Raw genomic sequence first — 23695 nt, forward strand, 5'->3', positions numbered from 1 at the left:
CCATTACTCTGTACCCAATTCAAGTTAAGTCATCCAGTTAAAACTCAGACAACTTTATTGGGAGAAGATTTTGGAAACTTTGGGTTACTTGTGAGAGTTTTAAAAAAATGTTTCTTTCTATTCTGCATATCAGAGTGGGTGTTCACATAAATTCTATCAGTGCACCATGGAAGAGGGAATGAACAATTTTTGTTTTTGTTTCTTTTCTTTTTTTCTTTTAAACCAGGAGGGCAACAAAGCAATAAGAAGGATCATAGGGCACCATGTTAGTGACAAATCACAGGGGGTGGTTCCAGAAAGGTTGTGAAAACTAGTTTCTCGTTGCAGGAATTGGGTTGGGCCACTCCTCCCCCCCCTTCCCAAACACAAATATTTTCATATAATAAAAGCCTGTTTCCCTATGGTTATAACCGAGCCTGCCCTCCTCGGACAGCACCATTTTAAAGGGGTTTACTGAGCGGACCTTCCCAAAGTCCGTAGGCTTTCTCTCTTTCTGGACCGTGTCTCGTCGAGGTGAGGCGTCCCTTCGGGGGGCTCACGCCGGGTGAAGGGACAAGAAACACCCACTCGGATCCAGCCCGGGCAGCCGGCGGCCGGAGCATGCGCTGAGAGTTTGTGCAGCTGGCCCTGGCTGCCGCCGCTGCCTCGTCCGGACTTGGCGAGGACTTGGGAGGGACAGCGGCGCTGGGAGGTGGCTTAACAGAGACTTTCCAGCAACTGCTGCCCAGGACTTTTTTTTTTCTTTTTTCTTTTTTTTTTCTTTTTCCCAGGAGGCGGCGACGGCGGCGGCGGGGGGAGAGGAAGAGAAAAGAGAAGGAAGCGTCTCCTGCTAGAGCCGATGCAGCCCTTCGGCTCCCCGGGAGGAGCGTCCCTGCCCCGATGAGCCCCCGCACTGCGTCCCCGACCGTCCCCCGGCGGGAGTGGGGCACGGAGCCCAGCGCCGACGGTGAGTGGCCGCACGTCTCGCGTCTTTCCAGCCGGCTGTCCCGCCAGCCCGCCGGCGGCTGTCCCCGGCGCTGTGTGCTAAACTACTTAGAGCTGGCGGTGGGGCTCCCCGCCGCCGGCGCTTCCCCCCGCGCCCTGCCGGGGGCGCGCGGACGCGGACGCGGTGGCGGGGCGGAGCGGGGTGGGGGGGGGGGGCGGGGGACCGCGCTCTGCTTTGTGCTGCTTTGGCGGCCGGGAGCGCGGGGTCGCGGCAGCGGCCGGGGCCGGGGGAGGGGGACGTGAGTGACTAACCCGGCGTCTGCACAGCTGCACCGGCCCTAATTCCCCGGCGCCCCTCCCCGCCCCCGCCCCGGGCTAATCCATCATTCCCGGCCGAAGCACCATTTCTCACGTTCTCCCAAAGAAACCCTAGTCGCGGGGCGGAATCCCAGCTCAGCACCGCAGCCCCCCCCCACCCCCACCCCAGTGCCCTGTGTTCACACCGGAACTGCCGATGGGGAGGGGGATGCGGAGTTGGGGGACCCAGGAGCTGTCCTAACGAGAGGGACACTTGCACCCGCGGACTCGCCGGCGGCGCCTGTGACGTCTCCCGGGGATAGTGTGGTTTCCAACCTTGGGGACAGTTCGGAGCTGAGCTGTCCCCGAGGAGGGGCGTGGACTGAGGGAGGTTTTAAAGCGCGTCTCATCAGAATGCAGAGGACACCGCCGCGCGTCCCCTGAGAACGGGAGTTTACTGTGTGCCTTCATTCATCCCGGAGTCAATCTTTTCTCTTCTCAGCAGGTGTTATCCGAAGCCAGTCTGGAACTTGAGGCGAGTTTAGGTTACAATTACAACTTTAACAAATGATCTTCGACGAAGCGATGTCTCGAATGACCTAGGCTTCGGACCAGACTCGGGACCCGGCTGAGGGCGGGCAGAGGAGGGATGGGCTGGGGGTGCGGAGCGCGGAGATAAGTCCCCTGTTCTCCCTGCCCCTGCAGATCGCTGCGACTTGGCCGGTGGGAGTAGGATGTGGTGAAAGGATGGGGCTTCTCCCTTTCGGGGCTCACAATGGCCAGAGAAGATTCCGTGAAGTGCCTGCGCTGCCTTCTCTACGCCCTCAATCTGCTTTTTTGGGTAAGTCGAGCAGTTCCTCTGCACCAACAGGTGGGGACGGCTGGACTCGGTTTCCTACAGCCACCACTTAATGCGCCAGAGGGCATGGCTAAGCATTAATTAATTACATAGGATCGCACCCTCTACTTTTCAGAGAAGTCAATTTTGACCTTAAAATGCCTTTGATCTAGCTCAAGTGCCATTCGTGATTAGAAAAAAAAATAAATGGACGCCTGGATACTGGTGGCAGTAAAATTAGACTTGAAGTTAATCTAGGGATATAAATAAATGCACGTGCTTGTGCTTGTAGATAAGAAAATTATGCCATACTACTTAGGGAACTGTTTGTTTTCAGGAATTTCAGATAACTGTCCAGGCTATAAATTGTTTCCTTACCTCATACTAGCCTATAAAATTTGGTTGGGGCAAGGAGTCCTACTCTGTTTTCGTAGGAATTCATACACAGATATCCTATCAAAGGACCGGGTAAATTTCTCTAGGAGATTCCATACAGCCTGAAAAGGTGGTTTTCATGCAACTCTTTCTAAGTTGGCAAAGTTTTAAGGAATTTTGTGTATGTATGCTTTTGGAAAATCCCATAACCATTTAAGGAAATAAAATACATAAAATTTAACAAGCTCATGGAAATCTTTATGCTGTATGAGCTAGTGACTTTCTATGCTTTGCGCCCAAGCATAAATTTTCATTATATGTTATTAATAATCACCTTATTATTTGTGAAACTTATGAGGAAAATATAAAAATTAAAACTGATGCTTTGAGAAGCTGTCATACTTAAGCGGATCATTCTTTGCCAATTTTGTGTTCTATTAATAATTCATACTTTTCTATTAGAAATATTAATGTGTGATTTATTTATGTGACTGGCTAGCATTTGCCAACCTCTTTGCATAAGAGGTAACTGTCGTCTCTAGAGGATGATATTTTGGTTTGAATTAATTCCTATAGGTGCCTCAATTTTAAAGTGACAAATTAAGGTTTACTTTAGTGAGTAATCTGAAAGATAACCTAAACTAGCATAATTTTTTTTCCTCTACATGAAAATGAATAAGCATCAAATAGTTAAATTTACCACTTGGAAATGTAAAATCACTAATCAATCTTATTGCAGTTTTTAATTCTAAATATGTACCTTTTTCGGTGGGTCATTCAATTACCTGCCTAGCGATAAGGTTAAGATTTTGAACTTTCTTTTTTTTTTTTAATGTATAATATCACTTGTATTTACTAGCTTTTCACTTTTCTGCTTTATGCTTTTTGATTCTAGAATCATCACATTTTTATAACTAAAAGGAGATTTAAAGATGACTTTGTTGAACTTCTTTACTTTGAGAATGAGAAAACTAAATGTAGGTTAGTGGCTGGTCAGAGGTTAAATGGCCCAATGGTGACAGTATCAGGAGCGCCACTAAGTCTTCTTGCTCCTAGTTAGTGCCTTTACATGGATAATTACCAAATTATCAATCTTGGAATTACTAGGATTTTTGTTGTTGCTGTCCAAAGAATGATGATTTGGATTTTCTTAATAATCCATATTATGTGGGGCAGGGGAAACCCCAATTATTTAACAAATGTATTGCTCTTCTGAGTAATGAATTTATTTAAAAAAGTTTATTCCTTCAATTCCTCCAGGGCTTGTTTTATCTTTGAAGAATGTAAAATGTTATGTCTTTGTTTTTATCCTGTACTTCAACTTTCTCACTTTCTATGTGCATGTTCTGATATATTTATTTATTAAGATCCCGTCACCCTTTGTCCAGCTTTCTTCTGCCAACTTTTCCTCCAGCAAAATAATCCATGTTAACCGCATCGTATGGATCCCTCTGAATTTTCCTTTATTTCATACAAAGATGTATTTAGTCATACCTATCCACATATATGCATTCATGTACATTTATATGTACATTCCCTATACATATATATATATTTTTTCGTTAAATTGTTTTTCTCATTTAGTCACATGAGTGGGATGACTACATTGGAGCATACCAGATATCAACAATAACAAAGTAGCTAATCTTTATATAGTTCATACACTGACCAGACACATTTAATGCTTCAGCCTAGTCTATGAAATAGGGATGAAGGTTTTTTAGAGTTGTTGGGAGGATTAGAGTTAAAATACGCATAGTGCTTGAACAGTTGCATTTAACGATGCTCTCCGTGTGGTAGTAGTGACAGTAGATAGTAGTATTTGCGGTCGTTACCACTCTGATTGCAGTAATGACGCTCAAGTAGATTATCAGGAAGTGGATTGCTTGGTCAAAGGAATGCCTGTGTTGGTAATAGCAGTAATTGTTATTCTTGTGATTAATACCGCTACCACTGCTACATTTCTCGGACCCAGAACTCCTGTCCTGGGAATCTGTTCCTTAGGAAGAACACAAATAACACCCCATTATATGCGCACAAATATTTGTTGTCATCTTGTTGGTGTACAAGCACCTTATAATTGTTGTCAGTTGGAAAAGTTTAAAGTATTATTTCACTGTTACTTTGTTCCCCGCGCCCCCCCACAGTTGAGCATCAACATAATTTTCTTTAGACCTATATATATTTCATGTATATTATTTCATTTCATGATTCATATTCATTAAATATTTCATATTTACCATATAGTATGCCTTATTGTTTGCCCATTGATTTCATTTATGTTGTTATACAATAGTTAAAGTTTCATATACTGTTTTTAATAGAATTTTTCTCTAAGAATTTAAATATTCTTTCATTTTCTCTGTTCTTTCAAAGCACCCCCCTTTCTTGTTTCCATTAAGGTTCCTTTTTGCCTATGGATTTTAAGCTTATTTTATATGATTAAAAATATCTGTTGGGGTTTTTGTTGGGAATTGTATGAAATGCACATCTAACTTTGGGAGAATTAGCATTATTCTTTCGGTGTTAGAACAATGTTTGCAGATGGTATATTTCCTTACTGAGTCAGATGTTGTTTTCAACCTTGTGCCAGGTGCATTCCTGGGCTTTCCTACACTACACAAACATCTAATTCTCGTAACAGCCCCGGAAAATTGTTTGTTTTGCGGGGGGTAAACAGCGGTTGCTCAGAGAAGTTCAGTAACTTGCTAGTAAGTGCCAGAACAGAGACTCAAGGTTCAAATTTTTTTCCACCAAGGTTTGATAGAAGTTGTACTGCTGGACATGGTGGGGAGTTTACTTGCGGTGGAGAGGCAGACACACTCCCTAGGAAGGGATTAGCTGTCCACCTCCTCAATCCAAGTCCGCTGGAGCAGTGCTTCTCAAATCAGTCACCTGGGCATCTTGTCAGAAGGCAGATTCTGATTCAGGACCTCCGGGGCTGGGCTTGGCAGTCTGCTTTTCTAGCTCCTCTGTGATGCTGTTGGTCTGAGTGCCACGTGTTGCAGAACAAGGAACCCGTCCTTGCTTTGAGCTGTCACTGGAATCAGAAGCAGAATAAACCAGCGTAGCCTATAAGCCCCACTTCTTAAATAGACCTCACATTCGGAGTATGCAGAGGGATTGTTCTTGCCTCCAATTTTGCAGAACCGTGAATCCTGCCCTTATAACCTCTGGGATCAAAAGCTGTAGCCTTTTACTCCTCACTTGGCATTTTGAAATTCTTTTCTCCCTATCTATGTTCTATTATATTGCTAGCATTTCCCTTTCTCTACCCAAAGGATGTTAGGGAAAAGAAAACCAAATCTTAACTGAAGACCTATACAGTTTTAGTTTGCTGTTCTGAGAGCTAAAACTTAAACAGAGTGGTTTTTCTTTTGAGTATGTTTTTATATGAGGCATGGACCTAAGAGGAAGCAAGTAGGTCACCAATGCACTGCTTTTTCCCCATTACTATGGATCCGGTCATCTCGATTTGCCCTCTGTTGAGTGGCTTTTCCATGTTTTGAAGAACCTTGATCCCAGTACAGCTGAACTGGAGTTGGCACACAGATATTGGACCCTCTGGGTTTCTCACGAGTGTTGTGGTTTTGTCATGAGAGAAGTCACTGGGGACGCCCTGCACGTGAGTAAACCGCCCCGAGAACTCTTTTGACACCATGATTCACATTCTGGCCACAAAGAAGCAAGGAAATGAGGTATTTTTACTTCGAACTTATCCCACTTTTACTGTTTAAATGGCATATTATTTAAGTAAATAAAAGCTTTCCTCCATTTAAAGACAGCTTCTGTGGCTTTATAATATGAACCCTTGCCATTCACAGATGGCAATTTTCTGCTGTTACAAATATGGATAAATACAGTTGTTTTTGGAAGTTCCTGCCATTGATGAATACTTAACATTTATCAAATATGTTTGTTTATTATTTTCTAAAAATATAACATCCCATCTTTAGTTTTTAAGTCCTATAAGAGCCATTGCTTTTCGCCTACCATTACTAAAGATCGTAATAATAGAGATAAACTTCTCTAACGAAAACCTGAAAAATGGACAGGGACTCTAGTTCACACTTGGGGCTATATGCAGGGTAAATGCCACAGCAGAAGGTCAGTGTTATGTTTCTTTTTCCTTGGCCATAGGTAGTGATCCTTAGTTGTTTGGCTCATGGCAGACCCTAAAGAGATTCTTGGCAAGAGGACATTTGTGTCCACATGGCATTTATTTAGTTATATAAAAACACGACTTTTTAAAATTAATGCCCCTAACTTTATACTCTGAAAGTCATTGATGTTTTCTTTAATTCTAAGGGATAGGTGAGAGCCTTCCAACAAATATCAGTTTTTTGTTTTGTTTTTTTAATTTTTTTTTTTTTTAGATTTTATTTATTTATTTGACAGACAAGAGATCACAAGTAGGCAGAGCAGCAGGCAGAGAGAGAGGAGGAAGCAGGCTCCCCGCTGAGCAGAGAGCCTGATGCGGGGCTTGATCCCAGGACCCCGAGATCATGGCCTGAGCCGAAGGCAGAGGCTTTAACCCACTGAGCCACTCGGGTGCCCCTGGGTTTTTTTTTTTTTTTTAAGATTTATTTATTTTATTGAGAGAAAGAGAGAGCACACACAGGATTGGGGGGGCAGAGGGAGAAGGAGAGAGAATCTCAAGCAGACTCTGCGCTGAGCACAGAGCCTGACGAAGGGCTCAATGCCACGACCCTGAGATCATGACCTGAGTGAAACCAAGAATAAGATGCTCAACCAACTGCCACCCAGGCGCCCCAAAGGTTACTGCTTTTTCAAAATAAACTTTATATGAAGTTACATGCTTTTTATATAGTGTGGCCCCTGCTGAGCCAAGATAAGCCATCACATGGTCCATAAGAGCCACACTTTGGAGAAGGGCATGGGGGATTCTTTGGGGCACGTCCCTACTGCAGACCCGAGGGGTACTGACATTGGGCTGCCAGTCTCCAAATAATTGAGAATTGATTTACCTTTATATTTCAATAAATCACAACTTGAATCCCCCCCACCTTTTTTATGACAAAAAGGAATTTTAAAAGTGGCTAGTCCAGTTCTCCATTTTCAGGATGAGCAAAGGTTCCAGAAGTTTGAATTACTTGTCCAGGTTCTCTGTAGAGATCAAACTGTAACTAAGTTCCCCATCTCTCTTCTGCATTCTGCTCTTTGCGACCAGATTTGACATAGAAAGGAAAATTCAGGTAGGTGGTTTTAAACATCTGTCAGCCTAGAATAGAAATTAGTGGTGTCACTGTTACCTTATATGAGACTCTATGTTATGGATGGCAGACAGTTGAAGGACTTAAAATTCTCTTTTGCGACTATGCCATTGCTATTTGGTGGAAACTATAGATGTACACTTCACAATACATTTAGGGAATGTGCACACACATGAAATTCTGATTTAGAAAACAACTTGATGCAATCCTCATTTTTACATAATTAGATTTGAGCAAAACCAGAATATGTTTCCAACACAGCAAATTTCATATGTATAAATATTTGTTGAGAGCTAACATTTTCTAAATGTTTTACAAGACAGAATGTAGCAAATGTCCTGCTAAGTAGTATATTAAATATATTTCTCTAAAGCAATATTTGTGTTATTTTCTAAACATTTGTGTTATTTTCTAAACATTTCCTTGAACTACAAACAATATTTTACAATGCTGGAGAAAATGTAATAAGGAGTTATATGCCTAGTTACATATGATAACCAAGGTGTTCCTAATCATTTAATCATGATGAATTGAAGAATTATTTTAATTTGGAAATTAGTAGAAAATACCATTATTAATAAGGAGTACTGAATGGCTTGCATAATTTGTGCTTCTAGATTCAATAGCATCAAGGTTAGTATTGAAGTGACCTCATTTCATTTTAGCATAGTTTCTTGGGATAGCCTGCCTTCTGTATGTTATGGCTCTGATATTCTCAACCCCGATGAGTAACATCACTCCTTGAGAATGAAACTGTTCTCAGACATTTAATGTAGCTGGAAGTAATGTCATAATAAAAAACAGTTTAGTCTCAGAGTTGCTTGTTTGCCATAAGATAAGGCTTTGGATTGATATTATTTATTTTGACTAATGTTCTAGGCACGGCTGCTGTGCTTGGGTAACTACTGTGCAAAAGAACAGTAGAGTCAAGTAGAAGTTTGTAGTTTAAAGGACACTTGAGAACACTTAAACCAGCTCCTGACCTGATATATAAATCTTCAGTCTTGTAATTCAGCAAGCATCCCTCTCCTGGAAAACTTCCAGTGGTACAAAGCTTAGCTCTTCTTAAAGCATCTCCTAATTTTGCTAATGTTCTCCTCTAGCAAGTTGAAATGATTTCTCTTTATTATAATTATTTTCTCATTCATTCATCGACTATCTCTTGGACCTCACTGCTGGGCCTGGTACTCTGCTTGGTGATGGGGCTTTAAGCAGTAGTCTGTGGAGTGAGATGGATGGGTGAAAACAGAAAGCAGTCGATAATTGCTCTGTGCAGTCTGTCCAAGAGCACTGGCTGTGGGTAAGGAGGGAGTAGGGAGAAGATCTTTACATGCTGGCTATTTGAGCTGGTCTTGATGGGTAGGGTTGCTCTACTCTGCTCCTGAGGATGGAAAGGCTGGGGCAGGGTGCATCCCAGACAGAGGGAACCACACAGGGAAAGACACAGGGGCTTGGGGAGATCTGCGTGGTGCATGTTGGAGAAGTGCAAACAGCTTTTTGTCATCTGAGTACAGAATGCATGTGGGAAGCAGCTGGCAGCGAACAGATTGAAGAGACAGTTTCAAGGTGATTGAAAAGGGCCTCTGTGCCCTGCTGAAGCATTTAAATTTGAGTCTCTAGGAGAGAGTTGGGGGTAGTGGAAGTGAGAGCCAAGAAGGTGCCCGAGGGGCAGCGAGGAAAGCTGGATAAGCAGAACTCCATCTGTGTTTCCTGCAGCTACTGAAGGGCAAATTTGATGTGGAATCTGTGAGCCAGAGAGTTCATCAGAAAGTGGTTGTAATTACCTGGCAAGAGACTGAGGGCCTGAACTAGCCAGAAGTGGCAGGAAGCGGGGAGGAATTCACCAGCCGTGGTGGGGGAACAATCTGTAGGACTTGAAAGTAATTAGATGTAGGACTGAGGAAGAGGGAGAGGTTCAGGCTGTCTGCCAAGTTGCCAGTTTCTGTGATTGAAGCGTTGATTACACCATTTACTGAGATAGGAAACACAATGGGAGGGACCCAGAGGTTTTGAGAGGAATGGGAATGAGTTCAGTTTCAGAGATGTCAAAACTGAGAAGGGCCATGCAAGTCCAATAGGTAGCTGTATCACAGAGCTTTATCCCTGATCTGTTTGCTAGACCTTTAGATAGCTGAAGATTCCATTTCTGAACTGATTTAGGAGTCGTCTCATAAGCTGACTGAGAAAGATTAAGAGAAACCCCTGAGGTCAAAAGTGACTTGAGGTAGTAGTAGGTAATATACGGAAGAATCCTATTCCTTTCATCATATAAATCCTCTGTGAAGTTGGGCTTCTTATCATAGCAGTTTATGTGAAAAAACAGGCTTAGGAGAGATTCAATGATACCCAAAGTCATAGAGCTAAAAAGGGGCAGGCATGGAATTCCAACCAAGGCTTTTGGATTTGGTGGTTTCTTACAATCATTATGGCCAAGCCCATATGCCTTAAATGGCCTCCAAGACTGTATTATCTGGTCCCTGCTTGGCTTTTCATTCTTACCACATGCCAGTTTCCCTTCCTTGGGCAAGGAACAAGTCATGCTGTCTTCCATCCTGGGATCTTTGCTTTTCTTTCTGACTGAATGTACTTTTTCAATCACTCTTTCCCTAATGAACTTGATAATTAACGCTCAGCTCTTCGTCTCTGAGAGATGTCCCTTTGGCTCCATGGAATAGGTCAGGCATCACACAAAGGAGGCTTAGAGCAACTTGTATTATTCCTTCCCAGGGCTTACTACAGTTTGCGGTTACACATTTACATCTTTGATGTCTTGGCTAATGTGTGTCCTTTTAGTAAATTTCACCATAGCCTAGAGATGGTGCTGGTTACTGCCGTACCATATATCTCCAGCACATCACGAAGGATCTGGCCGAGAGCAGTTGATCAAGATATATTTTTTGAATTAGAAGAACTACTTCAAAACCCATGCACTTAACCATTCTATGCTGCCGGAAATGTTTTGGAGTATACCACGTGGAAGAATTATACATTTTTTGTTATAAATGGAAAAACAGTGTATAAATGACCACTGATAACAGACTATGCCAAAATAAAGAATCTGTTAATTTGTGGATACCTGTCTCAGAACTATCGTATTGAAAATTAGCTAAACAGCCTATAAGAAATTAGAGGATGGAGAAACCAAGATGAGTTATTACATTAAAGAATGATAAAGAAAGGAATTATTTGTAATTGGCAAGAATTTGAAGTAATTAGGGACACCTGGGTGGCTCAGTTCGTTGGGTCTGCCTTTGGCGCAGGTCATGATCCCAAGGTCCTGAGATCGAGGTCTATAATGGGCTCCCTGCTCAGTGGGGAGCCTGCTTCTCCCTCTCCCACTCTGCTTGCTTCTGTTCCCTCTTTTGCTGTATCTCTCTGTCAAATAAATAAATACAATCTTTTTAAAAAAGTATTAAAAAAAGAAAAAAGAATTTGAGGTAATTACATTAAATAGCACATTAATAGACTTTCCTGTTCCCCCATGAAACTTACAAGGTATTTAAAGGTCCACATACAGCCAAGTAGAGGGAGAGCACGTAGGTTCAGATTTAGTCGTGTGGTCCAGGTACCCTGCTAGCCCTGTGCATTTTAATAGGTTCTATTATTATCAGGTATAGAGAAGCCAACAGATCAGATGACTGCCATTGAAAAGATAGTTTATTATACTCACAGATCATGTGTGCAAGACAGTACGTGTCTCATCACAAGGGCTGAGAGGGGAAGCATTGGGGTCCATCTCAAGACCAAAAGAGAGGGACTGGCCTTGTACTTTTACTGTGGTTACATCAACAAGGAACAGGCCAACATTATATGTTAATAAACAAACAAACAGAAACAAGGAACAGGCCAGACAAAGCAAGTAGGTTTGGGATTGTCTAGTTTGAATACTTTGAGCAGCCGCTGGAGTACAGGGGCTCTCCTCCATTGTCTGGCACCTAGACCTTGGGGTGATTACAGCAGTTGTAGAGTGGCCCAGAGGGAGAGCCCACAATAACAGAGGCGGTTGGATGTGGGGTCTGGATTGGTTGGTTTGTATTGGAAAATAGGAAGTGAGAACCTGGGAGAAAGACTCCTCCCGAGGGTGGCAGAGGGTGGGCAGCCAAGGCAGGGTGGCTCAGGTACGTTATCAATTTGTTCAGACCAAGGTGTGTTCAGCCCGAACATACAGAACAGATGGTAAAGTATCAAATTCACAGAAGCTAGAAGCATGCTTGATAAACTGCGGTTGACCCACTGTGTAACTTTTATTAAGTTTATCATCTGTTTTTATCCCATCAGGAGTGAGGATAGTAATAACTGGCCTTATTCTTCTCTGAACTGTGGTCCCAGGATCCTTACTCTGTTTTAGGCCATTGACCCCTGAGACTCTGTTCACCAAAGAATATACTTAAGACATTCAGTCTTAGCCTGGCCACTACAGACTACCCCCATTCTATCCCTCCCCTTTTTAAAAAAGAACCGGCTAGTGCAGGCTAGTCTCCTCCCTGTGGAAATTAATATGCTCATTTCTAAATGTGGAAGGGACTTAGTGACTAAGCCTAAAGCAAAGGCTTGGATTTGAATCTCTGCTCTGCCATTTAGAGTCTATAAGACCTTGAACAGATCACTTCATTTTCCTGTGCTGCATCGTACTACTTATAGTCCATAATTATCTGCCTTATCTTTTTATTCCTTGTGTCCCACAAGGAGCTTCACAAAGGCTGAGATCTAGCATCTCTTATTCATTGTTGGGTCACCAAATCTAGTACAGACAATTTCAAGGCACACAGTATGTACTGAGTAAATATTTGCCACTGGATGAAGAATGAGCGGATTCACTAGCTGATTTTCCAAGCAGGTAGCCATATTTCACTGTACAAGAGGTCACAGAGTTCTGCCTGTTCTGTTTGCCTTGGGGCCTTTATCCAGAAAGCGTTTTCATGAGCATGGTTTGAGTCACTATAGACCCATTCCTGTCTTGTGTATTCATTATATTTCTGTATTTAAAAGCGAAATCTATAATGCATAATGGTAATTGATGTTCACTGAGATGCCAGAAATGAAAAATCAAATTCAAGTCAAATTAAATTCTTAAGGATAAGGCACACATTAGAAAAATTTCCATCTAAATAGGAAAGATCTTCAGAATTTAGGGGTTAACCTTCAACTTTTTTTTTTTTTTTTAAAGATTTATTTATTTATTTGACAGAGAGAGAGATTACAGGCAGGCAGAGAGAGAGAGGAGGAAGCAGGCTCCCTGCTGAGCAGAGAGCCTGATATGGGGCTCGATCCCAGGACCCTGAGATCATGACCTGAGCCGAAGGCAGCGGCTTAACCAACGGAGCCACCCAGGCGCCCAACCTTCAACTTTTTGAAAAGCTTCCCAGACTCATTTTGAATGTGCTCTACATTATTGCTTTTAAAAAAACAAAAACAAACAAACAAAAAAAAACGTGTTTTTTTTTAAGTATGGAAAATTTAAAGCATATACATAAGGATCCTTTAAAAAAAAATCTTCATATCATTGTCTTATCTAAAACAACAACTTCTTAACATTTTCAAGTACCCAGTCATGTGAAAACATCCTCTGTCGTATAAAGGTCTCTCTGTGGCTGTTTTGTTTGAATTGGGAGCTAAACAAGGTCAACATACTGCATTTGGGTAATCTCTTAAATTTATTTTAATTTATAATAGTTTCTCCTTCCCTCTTTTTTTTTCCACATGGCCAGTTTTTTAAATTAAAGAAACCAGATCATTTGTCCTGTGATTATTTTTCATATTCTTGATTTTGCTCATTGCATCCCCACAGTGGCCTTTAACAAGTTTCAATCTTTTCCCTGTATTTCCCATAAACTGATAGTTAGAGCTGGAGGCTTGGGTAGATGCAGGTTTGACTTTTTGGTAAAAATACTTCAAATACTTCTGATTGCCTCACTTTTGTGGGGGGAGGCACATTATCTCTTCTTGTAATACTAAAACTAATCAGTGGGGGCCGGTATATTACTTCAGTGTGATCTCCCTGTTCTAGAAGTTATGCAGTTTTATGCATATTTTACATTATGCAGTTCTCAGCCCTGAGTACACATTAGAACATCTGTGGAGCCTTACACATTTCTCATGCCTTTGCCCTACTTTCAAGAATTCATCCAGGGTGGTTCTGGGCTCATTCAGAGTGGTTCTTGTTTGTTTGTTTGTTTGTTTTGTTTTGTTTTATTTTTTTAAGAAGTCCTAGGTGACTTTAATGCACAGGCAGGACGGAGAACTACTTACATAATAACTTAGGTAGTCATTGAGGATCTTTGCCTAGAGAGCCATTATTTCAATAAGGGTTGTAAATAGTAATATTCTTTTAATGCTTTCTGCATGTATTAGCAGAAATTCTATAAAAACTTTCATGAAGTCTTTGATTCTTTCTTTAGTTTGTATAGGAAATGTAGGATTAAAAATTGGATTCATACCAGTTTTCTGAATATTGAGTTGAATGTCCACCATCCTACAAAGGTGACAAGTGAGTTTTAAGTATTATTATCCATTCACAGATTTTAGCGTAATTGGTATTTCAAATCATTGCATTTATTATTATTATTACTGTTATTTTGATGCCCAAACTGTTTGACCTTTATCCAGTGGTAACTCTTTCAAGTTCTCTTGTGACTTTCTTGGCAACAACAATAGTATGGATTTGATGGCTTCCTTGCTATTTTGTATGACGTGTTTTAGGCTCATCTTGTACATCTAATAATTTAGTCATTTTGTGGCCTCTTCATCTTGTACAGTTCCTGTGTTGAACCTACAATCAGACATTCAATTGTTGAGCTATCTGTGTCCTCCTCCGGTGACATTCTCTTTAGTGACTATGGCAGGATTACAAAATGAAGTGACAGATATTTATAACAATAGTGAATTTCTAAACAGTAATTGGAAAAAAGCATAATAATCATGTAAGAAAAAAATCCTTAATTGCTTGAATGATTAATCCTGCAGAGAATGTTGTATAAATCCTTGATCACCAATTGGTATTTTTTTTCCTTTCCAGTTAATGTCCATCAGTGTGCTGGCAGTTTCTGCTTGGATGAGGGACTACCTCAATAATGTTCTGACGTTAACTGCAGAAACAAGGTAGGCTTCATAATCAATGGTTGCTTTCTTTCATCAGGTTTCCTTAGACCCTAGTTTCTAAGTCATTTTGCCCTCAGCTGTTTAGATGATAATGCTCTCCCATGATCAATAACCTTTGTTACAGACAGTTGCATTTTCTAGCATTCCCTTTAAGGTATGACACTTGTTCTAGAAAACATTTCTGGGTATGGTGGTGCCAGTTGCCTGGCCTCTGAACAGTGTGGCAGCCACATCATGTTTGTGCGTAAAGGACAGCATAGCTACTTTTCTGAAAGAAAACTACTGCCAACCTTCTTTCCTTCATCTCCCTCAGCTAAGGAAAAACCAAACTCAACATTGCCATTTTCCTTTCAAATGTCAAAAGGTTAATACACTAATATCACAAGGGGCAAATCACTTAACTTCTCCCAGTCTCCATTTCCTCATAACTGAATGCGGACTCCACATATATGGCTCTAAAACGTCTGGTGAATGGACTGAGGTGCATGTTTGTAAAGTCCTTAGCACAGGGGAGCTAAGCACACAGTAATGGCTGATTTTTGTTTTAGTACTCTTACTAGTATGATTCTAGTTAATGATTTTTTCATGGTTTTCCAGCAGAAATCACCTCCCTTCCTCTTTCTTTTAATAGAGACCAATTTCCTTGGACACAGCAGTCTTTTGCATTTGGGGGAGGATTCGTGGTTTTTGGGGGAGGGCCCAGAAGAGGTGCTGGCCAGGTCAGAGAAGAGGAGAAAAACTCTTCTCAGCTGGGATACAGCGGGGCCTCTTTCTCCCCCACTCCCCAGGCTAAAGCTTCAGAGCTGATAGTAGCTGGACTTCTTATTGGGGACCCCATCTTATAAGGTATTTTACATGAGTTGAGGTAGAAATGCTACCACTTGTATAAAAAAACTTAACGAAATGAAACAGAAACAAGACAAGCAAGCAAATCAGTGATAGCGCAGTGATTTTGAAAATAGCTACACAGTCGTCAGCTTTGAGGCAGGACGATTTAAAGGATTATGAACATGAATCTCCGTTGTGTCTTGTACTGTGTCGTAGGTGCATTTCGGTCATATTTTATGTGTAATGTGACATCATTGTTCTTCTTTCAGGGTAGAGGAGGCTGTCATCTTGACTTATTTTCCTGTCGTTCACCCAGTCATGATTGCTGTTTGCTGCTTCCTTATCATCGTGGGGATGTTAGGATACTGTGGAACAGTGAAAAGAAATCTGTTGCTTCTTGCATGGGTATGGTGTTTACATCTTCTCTTTATTATGGGTGAAAAGACCAACCAGTACTGTATTATTTTTTCATCAGTGCACAGGATTACGTGCTTAGGGAACCGTGATAGCAGTTCTCTAATCTGTGGTAATTGTTCAACATCCTGTGAGAAGGGAAGCGTTCTTTCCATGAGAGATGATTTCAGCACACGTATTTGTTGTACTCAAATGATGAGGTATGGAAATGTGCATGCTGTTTAATTATTTCACTCAGGCTATGTGTGGATATTTTCATTTGAAAGTATGAGTTGTTTCCTTGTGTCGTGGACCTTATTACCACCCGGACAGGCCCCTCGGGACTAGAACAAAGAAGTTATGACAGAACACTTCGTTCTCTCTCTCTCTTCTTTTTGTAAACAAGCCTACCATAAAAACCTATGTGGAAATTCAGGTGGTGAACTCAGGATAGATATTAAAATCCCAGTACTGCGTTTACATAGATTAGTGGGTCAATGGGAGTCTTGGTTTTCCATAATCATAGAGGGTTTTGTTTTGATTCTGAAAGAGTTGGAGCAGATTTCTTCTTAAATTCCCTTCAGCACTCAAATTCTATGATGCTAAAATTTAAGATTCAACTTCTAATTCAAAAATTAGGAAACTCTCTTTTAACATTAAACATTTGAGTTAATTTAAATTTTCAGCTCATATGTGTGTGTGTGTGTGTGTGTGTGTGTGTGTGTATGAGCACAATGAGTGTATAAAATATTGCATGTTCGTGGCACCAGATAGAAAAGCTGCAACCATGTAATAATCACAGATATCTCAGATTCTGGAAGAATTAATTCATTAGATATATTCCTTTCTTCTCAATAGTTCTCCGTGCTAGCCGTGCATTAAATTCTTATAGGGAATGTAAATGAACATTTTAATGGGGTGCTAATATGCTGGATATCTGAGCAGAAAAAAAATCCTGATTTGTAGCCTTTGAAGATTTCCATGAGCTAAATATGTGGTTGGTTTCCAGCCACCAACGTGGTGTCACTGAATGCAGAGCTGGGGAGAGATGGGCACAAATCGGCTCTCTCGGGGGTCAGCTCCTGCACACCAGGGCTTGACTGGCTCCCATCCCAAGCCAATTACAACAGAATCTCAGTGTGAAGCTGAACTAAAACTTTGAATTTCACAGAAGCAACCTGTGTGAATGTATTAGTTGGCTTTTTGGAGGCTAAGTCTTGGCTCCATGGACTCTTTAGGTCCATGATTGGGAGACAGAGAGTGCTCACTCAGGGAGGGGAGCATGCCTAGACCTTACTTGTCTCTATTTTAGTATACAGGGAGGAGCATGCCAGAAGGGTTTGGAATCTTATTTTGCCATTTAAGATATTTGGACAATAATTTAAACATCAACTCAAGGTCTTACTTTATATGAAACTTACAGTTTAAAGGTCAGAGAAGGTATATTGAACTTTAAAAAAGTCTCAGAATCCTTTTTTTTCCTTAATTTTATTTACTTATTTATTTTAGAGAGAGCAAGAGGGAGAGATTGAGAGCAGAGAGAGGGGCAGAGGGAGAGAATCCCAAGCAGATTCTGCACTCAGCACAGAGCCTGATGCAGGGCTTGATCCCATGACTCTGAGATCACGATTTGAGCAAAATCAAGAGTCTGATGCTCAACTGACTGAGCCACCAAAGTGCCCCACTCTCAGAGTCCTTTTTTAAAACTGCAATCTTAGGGGATCCCAGGTGGTTCAGTTGGTTAAGTGTCTGCCTTCAGCTCAGGTCATGATTTGAGGGTCCTGGGAGAGCTGCATCTGGCTCTCTGCTCATTGGGGAGCCTGCTTCTCCCTCTCCCTCTGCCTGCTGCTCTCCCTGCTGTGCTTTCTCTCTCTCTCTCTCTCTCTCTCTGTGTCAAATAAATAAATAAAATCTTAAAAAAACAAAAACCACAATCTTAGAATGCTGTCTGATTTACACAACAATTTAAGAATAACTGTCTTCCCCCTGTCTCCAGCTTGTGTGATTCTGGACGGTCCCTGGACTGTGGGTTGGGGCGGGGTGGGTTAACTTATTTCATAGAACCTCAAAGACTTTTAGGAACACATTTTAGAACCATTTATGCGTTCCGTTAGGCTGCTTGAATGCTAGTAAAGCAAGTTGACGAAGAATAATTTGGTCTTTGCTTGAGGTAGGAAGAGTCATGGTTACCTGTGATGAGAGTCTAGTTTGTGAGGCTGGAAAGAAGCTTATGATGCAAAGGTGACATGGGGGACTGAAACCATAATAATGGCAAAGATGATGATGATAAAGTAGTTTATATGAAGAGTTTTATATGAACTAATCAATTTTGTCTCCTCCACAATCCTAGTGAGATAGATATTGTTATTTTCATGATACAGATGAGGAAAAGAGGCACAGAATTGTCGCTCTGCCTGAGTTAGCTAGTAAATGAAGAATATGCTCTTCAAACCATGGCAGTCCAGTACAATATATTTTTAATAGCTTCACTATTTTACTTTATAGCTGCTGCCTTTTCCTAAGTAGTTACAAATGTTTCACATTATGTAAAACATTTTTGTATGATCTTTTTATTTCTTCAACCTGGTAACAATTATCTAAGGTAGATAATTATAAATGAGGTTCAGAGACGTTCAGTAATTTGTCCGAAGTCACTCAGCAATAATGGGTGGAGCTTTGATCCAAACCTCAACGTTTTGGACTGCCAAGCCCATTTTCATTGGGCCTTTACCGATGTCTCTAGTAGATGCTTCTCAACCTTTGAAGCCTAGCACATTTTCCTAATTATATATATTTTTTATAACAAGCTCAAACTATCAGACTACAGACAACTTGATAATATGAACTATTTACCTTGCCTGTAGCTTTTTTTTTTTTTTCCTTCAAAGTCTAAGAGATCATGAGTGCTTCCCTAACCTCCTTTGTCAAAAACCCTAGCACAGCCTAAGGGCCTCCATTGTTTCCCAATGGCAAACTCCCACCTTTCTTTTTTTTTTTTTTTAATATTTTATTTATTTTATTTGACAGACAGAGATCACAAGTAGGCTGAGAGGCAGGCAGAGAGAGAGAGAGAGAGAGAGAGAGGAGGAAGCAGGCTCCCTGCCGAGCAGAGAGCCTGATGTGGGACTCGATCCCAGGACCCTGAGATCATGACCTGAGCCGAAGGCAGTGGCCCAACCCACTGAGCCACCCAGGCACCCCTGCCTGTAGCTTTAATAAATGTTTATTACACCGAATAATGGACAGGACATTAGAACAGTGCAAGTAGGAGCAGCCAGCATCTCAGAGGGAAGATGGAGCTAGGAAGGCATGAACAGAGTGAGATTTTTAAGAAGGAGACTGACCCACTAAACTGTAATTACTGTAGAATCAAAGCAGATCTTCATTTTGGTGCAAGAAGTAAACTACCATCCTCACCACCTTATCTTTGGATGTTATTTGAACACCAGGGTTGATGTCAAGCAGGTTTATTGTTTGGATCTATACTGAAATTGTTAAAACCCCATATGAAAATGATCATCTTTAAAAGAAATAAAATAAAATAAAATGAAAAAAAGGAGGAGCTTGACTCTTAGATATAGGGTTCCACTTCAAGAAGAACGACTTCTTTTTCCCCCCAAGTTTTAATTTAAATTCTAATTAGTTAACATATGGTGTAATATTGGTGTCGGGAGTAGAATTTAGTGATTCATTACTTACATATAACACCCAGGGCTCATCATAAAAAGTGCCCTCCTTAATCCCCACCATCCCTTTAGCCCACCCCCCAGCCAACTCCCTCCGTCAACCCTGTTTGTTCTTTATCCTTAAGGGGAAAAGGCGTCATAAAGGAGTGGAGGGACATTAATGCAAAATATGTCAGGATGTTAGGTCTTTGGCAAATATTTGCATGCAACACTCTCACGTTTTCTTCCTTTGTGCCCTTTAGCTTATTATCTTAATCAATATTTAAAGAAGTCCAGTACCTTCAATCCAACTCGTTCATTTTCCTGTATTAGAAGTCTTGTTTCACTTGTAAATAAGACTAGCGGGAAGAAGTTTGTTTTTTGTTGTTTTTGTTTTTTTAACACAACCAGTACCTCAAAACAAAACAAAACAAAAAGACAACCAGTATTCCTGAGATTGCCATATCTTCTGAATGATTACCAAAAACCAGTCAGGCTGTGGAGCTGCTCAGGCAAAAGTCAGAACATCTTTATTCATTGGTCTGATCAAGAAAATGTGGGAGACTCTCGAAACAAGTCTTTATAACCAACCTGCCTTCCCCTCACAACACTCCCCCCAAATACCAACAACTGGGCAGGCAAGAGGCCACCCACAGGAAAACATTTCTGGTGAACTTTGGTCATGAACTTTCACCCTTCTATTGAATTATGGTTGTAAGTTGTTAAAATGCCTTAATTTACGGTCCCCATATAAGGTACCCATATTGGATGCAGGACGTACAATTAAATTTGGAATTCAGATAAGCAACAAATAATATTTTAGTAGAAGCATGTTCCATGCACTATTTGGGATTTATATCTACAGAACATTATATATTGTGTATCTGAAACTCAGATTTAAATAGGCATCTAGGAATTTTGTTTGCTTAATCTGGCAACCCTACTCTAACTGGATTTGTTCTTAATAAATGTGAAGTTGTCATAGAACAGAAACTTTTATGTATTTATAAGAATATATCTTTTATATTTATAGGAATAATTAAATTCTAATTATATTAAGAAAGCAAGGCAAAAATGAGTAGGAAAATAAACTTGAATATGCCATGATTTTCAGAGTGATTTTAATAGCAGAAATTCCTTCTCTTTTTTGAAGACAAATGGAAGCTAATGGAAATTGGTTTTAAACCTTAGTTGGGTACTCCCAAGGCTTTTAGCTGTAGACTAAATGAAATTCATTTGTTACTGCAATCTTACCTTCCTATTAACATAGGCATTAGGAAAGTGGAGCCAGCTCAGGGGAATGTAAACAGATTGAGCAGACATGTTTACAATATCGACAACAGCTGAATGTAGCCATCAGGAGATCGTCACTTGTCAGAGTGTGATGCTAATCTACATTCTACCTCCCGCAAACCAGTTTAGTCAAGCACTGGTCAGAACCTACCTTGGAAGCACTTCATATGTTTAAGACCAAGGACCTTGTGTTTCCAAGGGAAGGTTTTTTTTTTTTTTAATCCAGTTTTATTATCCCATAACATTTGCATATGGCTAGTGATTATATGGAAGCACTTATAAAGCTTTCTTAAAATATACTGTGATTGAACCAGATTGAAATGATTCCCTTAATGAAAATCAAGTAAATTTTTTTTTTTAAAGATTTTATTTATTTATTTGACAGAGAGAAATCACAAGTAGATAGAGAGGCAGGCAGAGAGAGAGAGAGGGAAGCGGGCTCCTTGCTGAGCAGAGAGCCCGATGCGGGACTCGATCCCAAGACCCTGAGATCATGACCTGAACCGAAGGCAGTGGCTTAACCCACTGAGCCACCCAGGTGCCCCGAAAATCAAGTAAATTTTTAATGGCCGTGAGGATATGAACCATCCTTGGTTCTTCTGTTGGTTGAAGTCGTCATGTAAAACCAGAAGATCTTGAAATAATACTTTTCTACAGACTCTCTATTTAAGGGCTTCTTTCAAGTAGTTATAAATTTTATAATTATATAGCTAGTCATAAGCAATTGAGTTAAAATTAAACTATTAAGTTAAATAGCTTTTTTATTTTCTTTTTATGATTTTGGGCGATAGCCTAGCAAATATGTTTCTCAGTCGAGGTCCATCATATGATTGACCACATCTTCAGCATCTGCTCGGTGTCTTACTCTGTTCTCTGCGATTTTATATGGTTAGATTTATTTTAGAGATGGGGGAAGGAAAGGTGCCCAAAGATATACAGCCCCTAGTTGCTATCATTAGCATTCAAATACAGCCCTTGCTAGGGGCCTGTGCTGTTTCACTCCATCAAGCTACTGTTACAATACATTTAATTAATTATCAGCATTATTTCTGTAAGACTTAAGTATGCTTCATTTATAATTCCAAGGCATTCAGTAGTCAATTAACCTTTGAAAATATAATCTTTTAATGTCCTTATCATAAAAGAACCTCTAAAAATTCTGCCACAGTTCCCTCTTCTTTTGTCAAAGAGTCCAGCCTTTCTCCTTTCCCTTCTCCCCTTCTTCCCTCCTAATCCCTGTTTCTTTCCTTTTTCCCTCCTTAAGCAGATATCGTGTACCCGGTCTGTGGTCGACCCTGGAGATACAAGGGGGAAGGGGAGAATACAAAAAAATAACAAGCGAAATACAGCATGAAAGTTATAAAGAAATAAGTGTGGGAACACAGATTAAGGAGCAGTTGGAGACTTCCAGCAGGTTTCCAAGGAAGGTCTTTATCTGAGCTACTTAGAAAAGTTACTGAAAATGTGTCCGAGGTTTCTCATGGAGACAGGGGGGCAAGGGGCTTTAGAACTACACGGAGTGTGCAATGACACAGAGGAGTAAAGGAACATGGCAAGTTTAGGCAACTTAGATGTGACACTGTAGTGTCAGTGCACAGCGAGAAGCATGTGGAGTAGTCCGATTTGTAAGAGAGAGTCTGATGTCCCTGGGGCTATGAAGAGCCCATGGGTTTTTCTGGCATTTAGGGCTGAAGACCCTGAGAAGCCCTGTTAGTAGTGACACAGGGGTCTTCGAAGCCATAGCTGGGGTCTGAGCTAAGACTTTGGGGACTGGATGGAAGGTGGCTGAGTCCAGTAGACCTTGCTGAAAAAGAATTATGGATACATTTAATTGCACGTGCAAGTAATATTTGTATTACTTGACATCAGGAAATGAGCTATTATTCTACGTTTATGCACTTTCCCTATGATCGAAACACATCCCTTCAACACATACAGATTATTGTGACATTTCTTTATTGTGAATTCTTTAAAAGCTATCGTTTTCAAAGTTAGTTGTTAAACTCACAAAAGGTCTCAGGCAGAGGAAACTGAAGGTGATGCAAGTGTTTCTGGGTCCAGAAGCTCGGTTTTCACCACTTGCTTTCATATGCACAGAAGCCCAGCACAGAATTCCGTGACCTTTTTTGTTTCCTCAAGTCATGTTGGTTTGACTGACTCTAATTATGCCCCAGAAAAGCACATAAGCAAGATGTCTTTAAAGTTAGTGTGTCTGAGACGGGGACCCTGGACAACTCTGTGATATTCCGGCCCTTAGCATTGGGTCTTTGTGACAGGATTTTTGAGTGCTTGTTGGATTTTTTGCTTACTTCGCGGTTCAAAGTGTGAGCAGTTCAAGCTTTTATGTATATATTTTTAAAGATTTTATTTCTTTATTTGACAGAGATCACAAGTAGGCAGAGAGGCAGGCAGAGAGAGAGGGAGAAGCAGGCTTCCCTCTGAGCAGAGAACCCAATGCAGGGCTTGATCCCAGGGCCCTGAGATCATGACCTAAGCTGAAGACAGAGGCTTAACCCACTGAGCCACTCAGGTGCCCCAAGCTTTTATATTTCTGACCCGTGCATAATTTAGGTGTACTCTGTTGTGGTAAACATTTTAAGCTTCGTTATATGTTGTTTCTTAAAATATTTGTTTGAAATAGCGTCAGTTAAATATAAGCCATGTACATGTCTATCCATTAATTTGGCAAATGTCGTTAGTCTGCGCAGCATTTAAATCCAGGTATCTCTGTGGCAACACATGCAACTGAA

The 23695-nt window shown here is 40.9% G+C and overlaps 1 protein-coding gene across 3 annotated transcripts in view; it reads left to right on the top strand.

Annotated features, from left to right (window-relative positions):
• The first annotated feature begins 366 nt into the window (after positions 1-366).
• TSPAN12 (tetraspanin 12) overlaps positions 367-23695 on the top strand; it is a 63175-nt gene continuing 39846 nt past the window's right edge. Inside the window, exons 1-5 of one of the 3 annotated variants that reach the window (XM_082693059.1) lie at positions 367-513; positions 771-946; positions 1927-2062; positions 14684-14766; positions 15864-15999. In XM_082693059.1, coding sequence (XP_082549185.1) covers positions 1997-2062; positions 14684-14766; positions 15864-15999 — 285 coding nt within the window. In that variant the 5' untranslated portion in view covers positions 367-513; positions 771-946; positions 1927-1996. Of the gene's footprint in view, positions 514-585; positions 947-1172; positions 1757-1926; positions 2063-14683; positions 14767-15863; positions 16000-23695 lie in introns of those variants that run through there. The other 2 variants (XM_082693060.1, XM_082693061.1) reach the window with 2 other exon arrangements.

Source organism: Mustela nivalis (assembly GCF_964662115.1).
Source record: "Mustela nivalis genome assembly, chromosome: 12".
In the NCBI taxonomy this organism is placed as follows: domain Eukaryota; kingdom Metazoa; phylum Chordata; class Mammalia; order Carnivora; family Mustelidae; genus Mustela; species Mustela nivalis.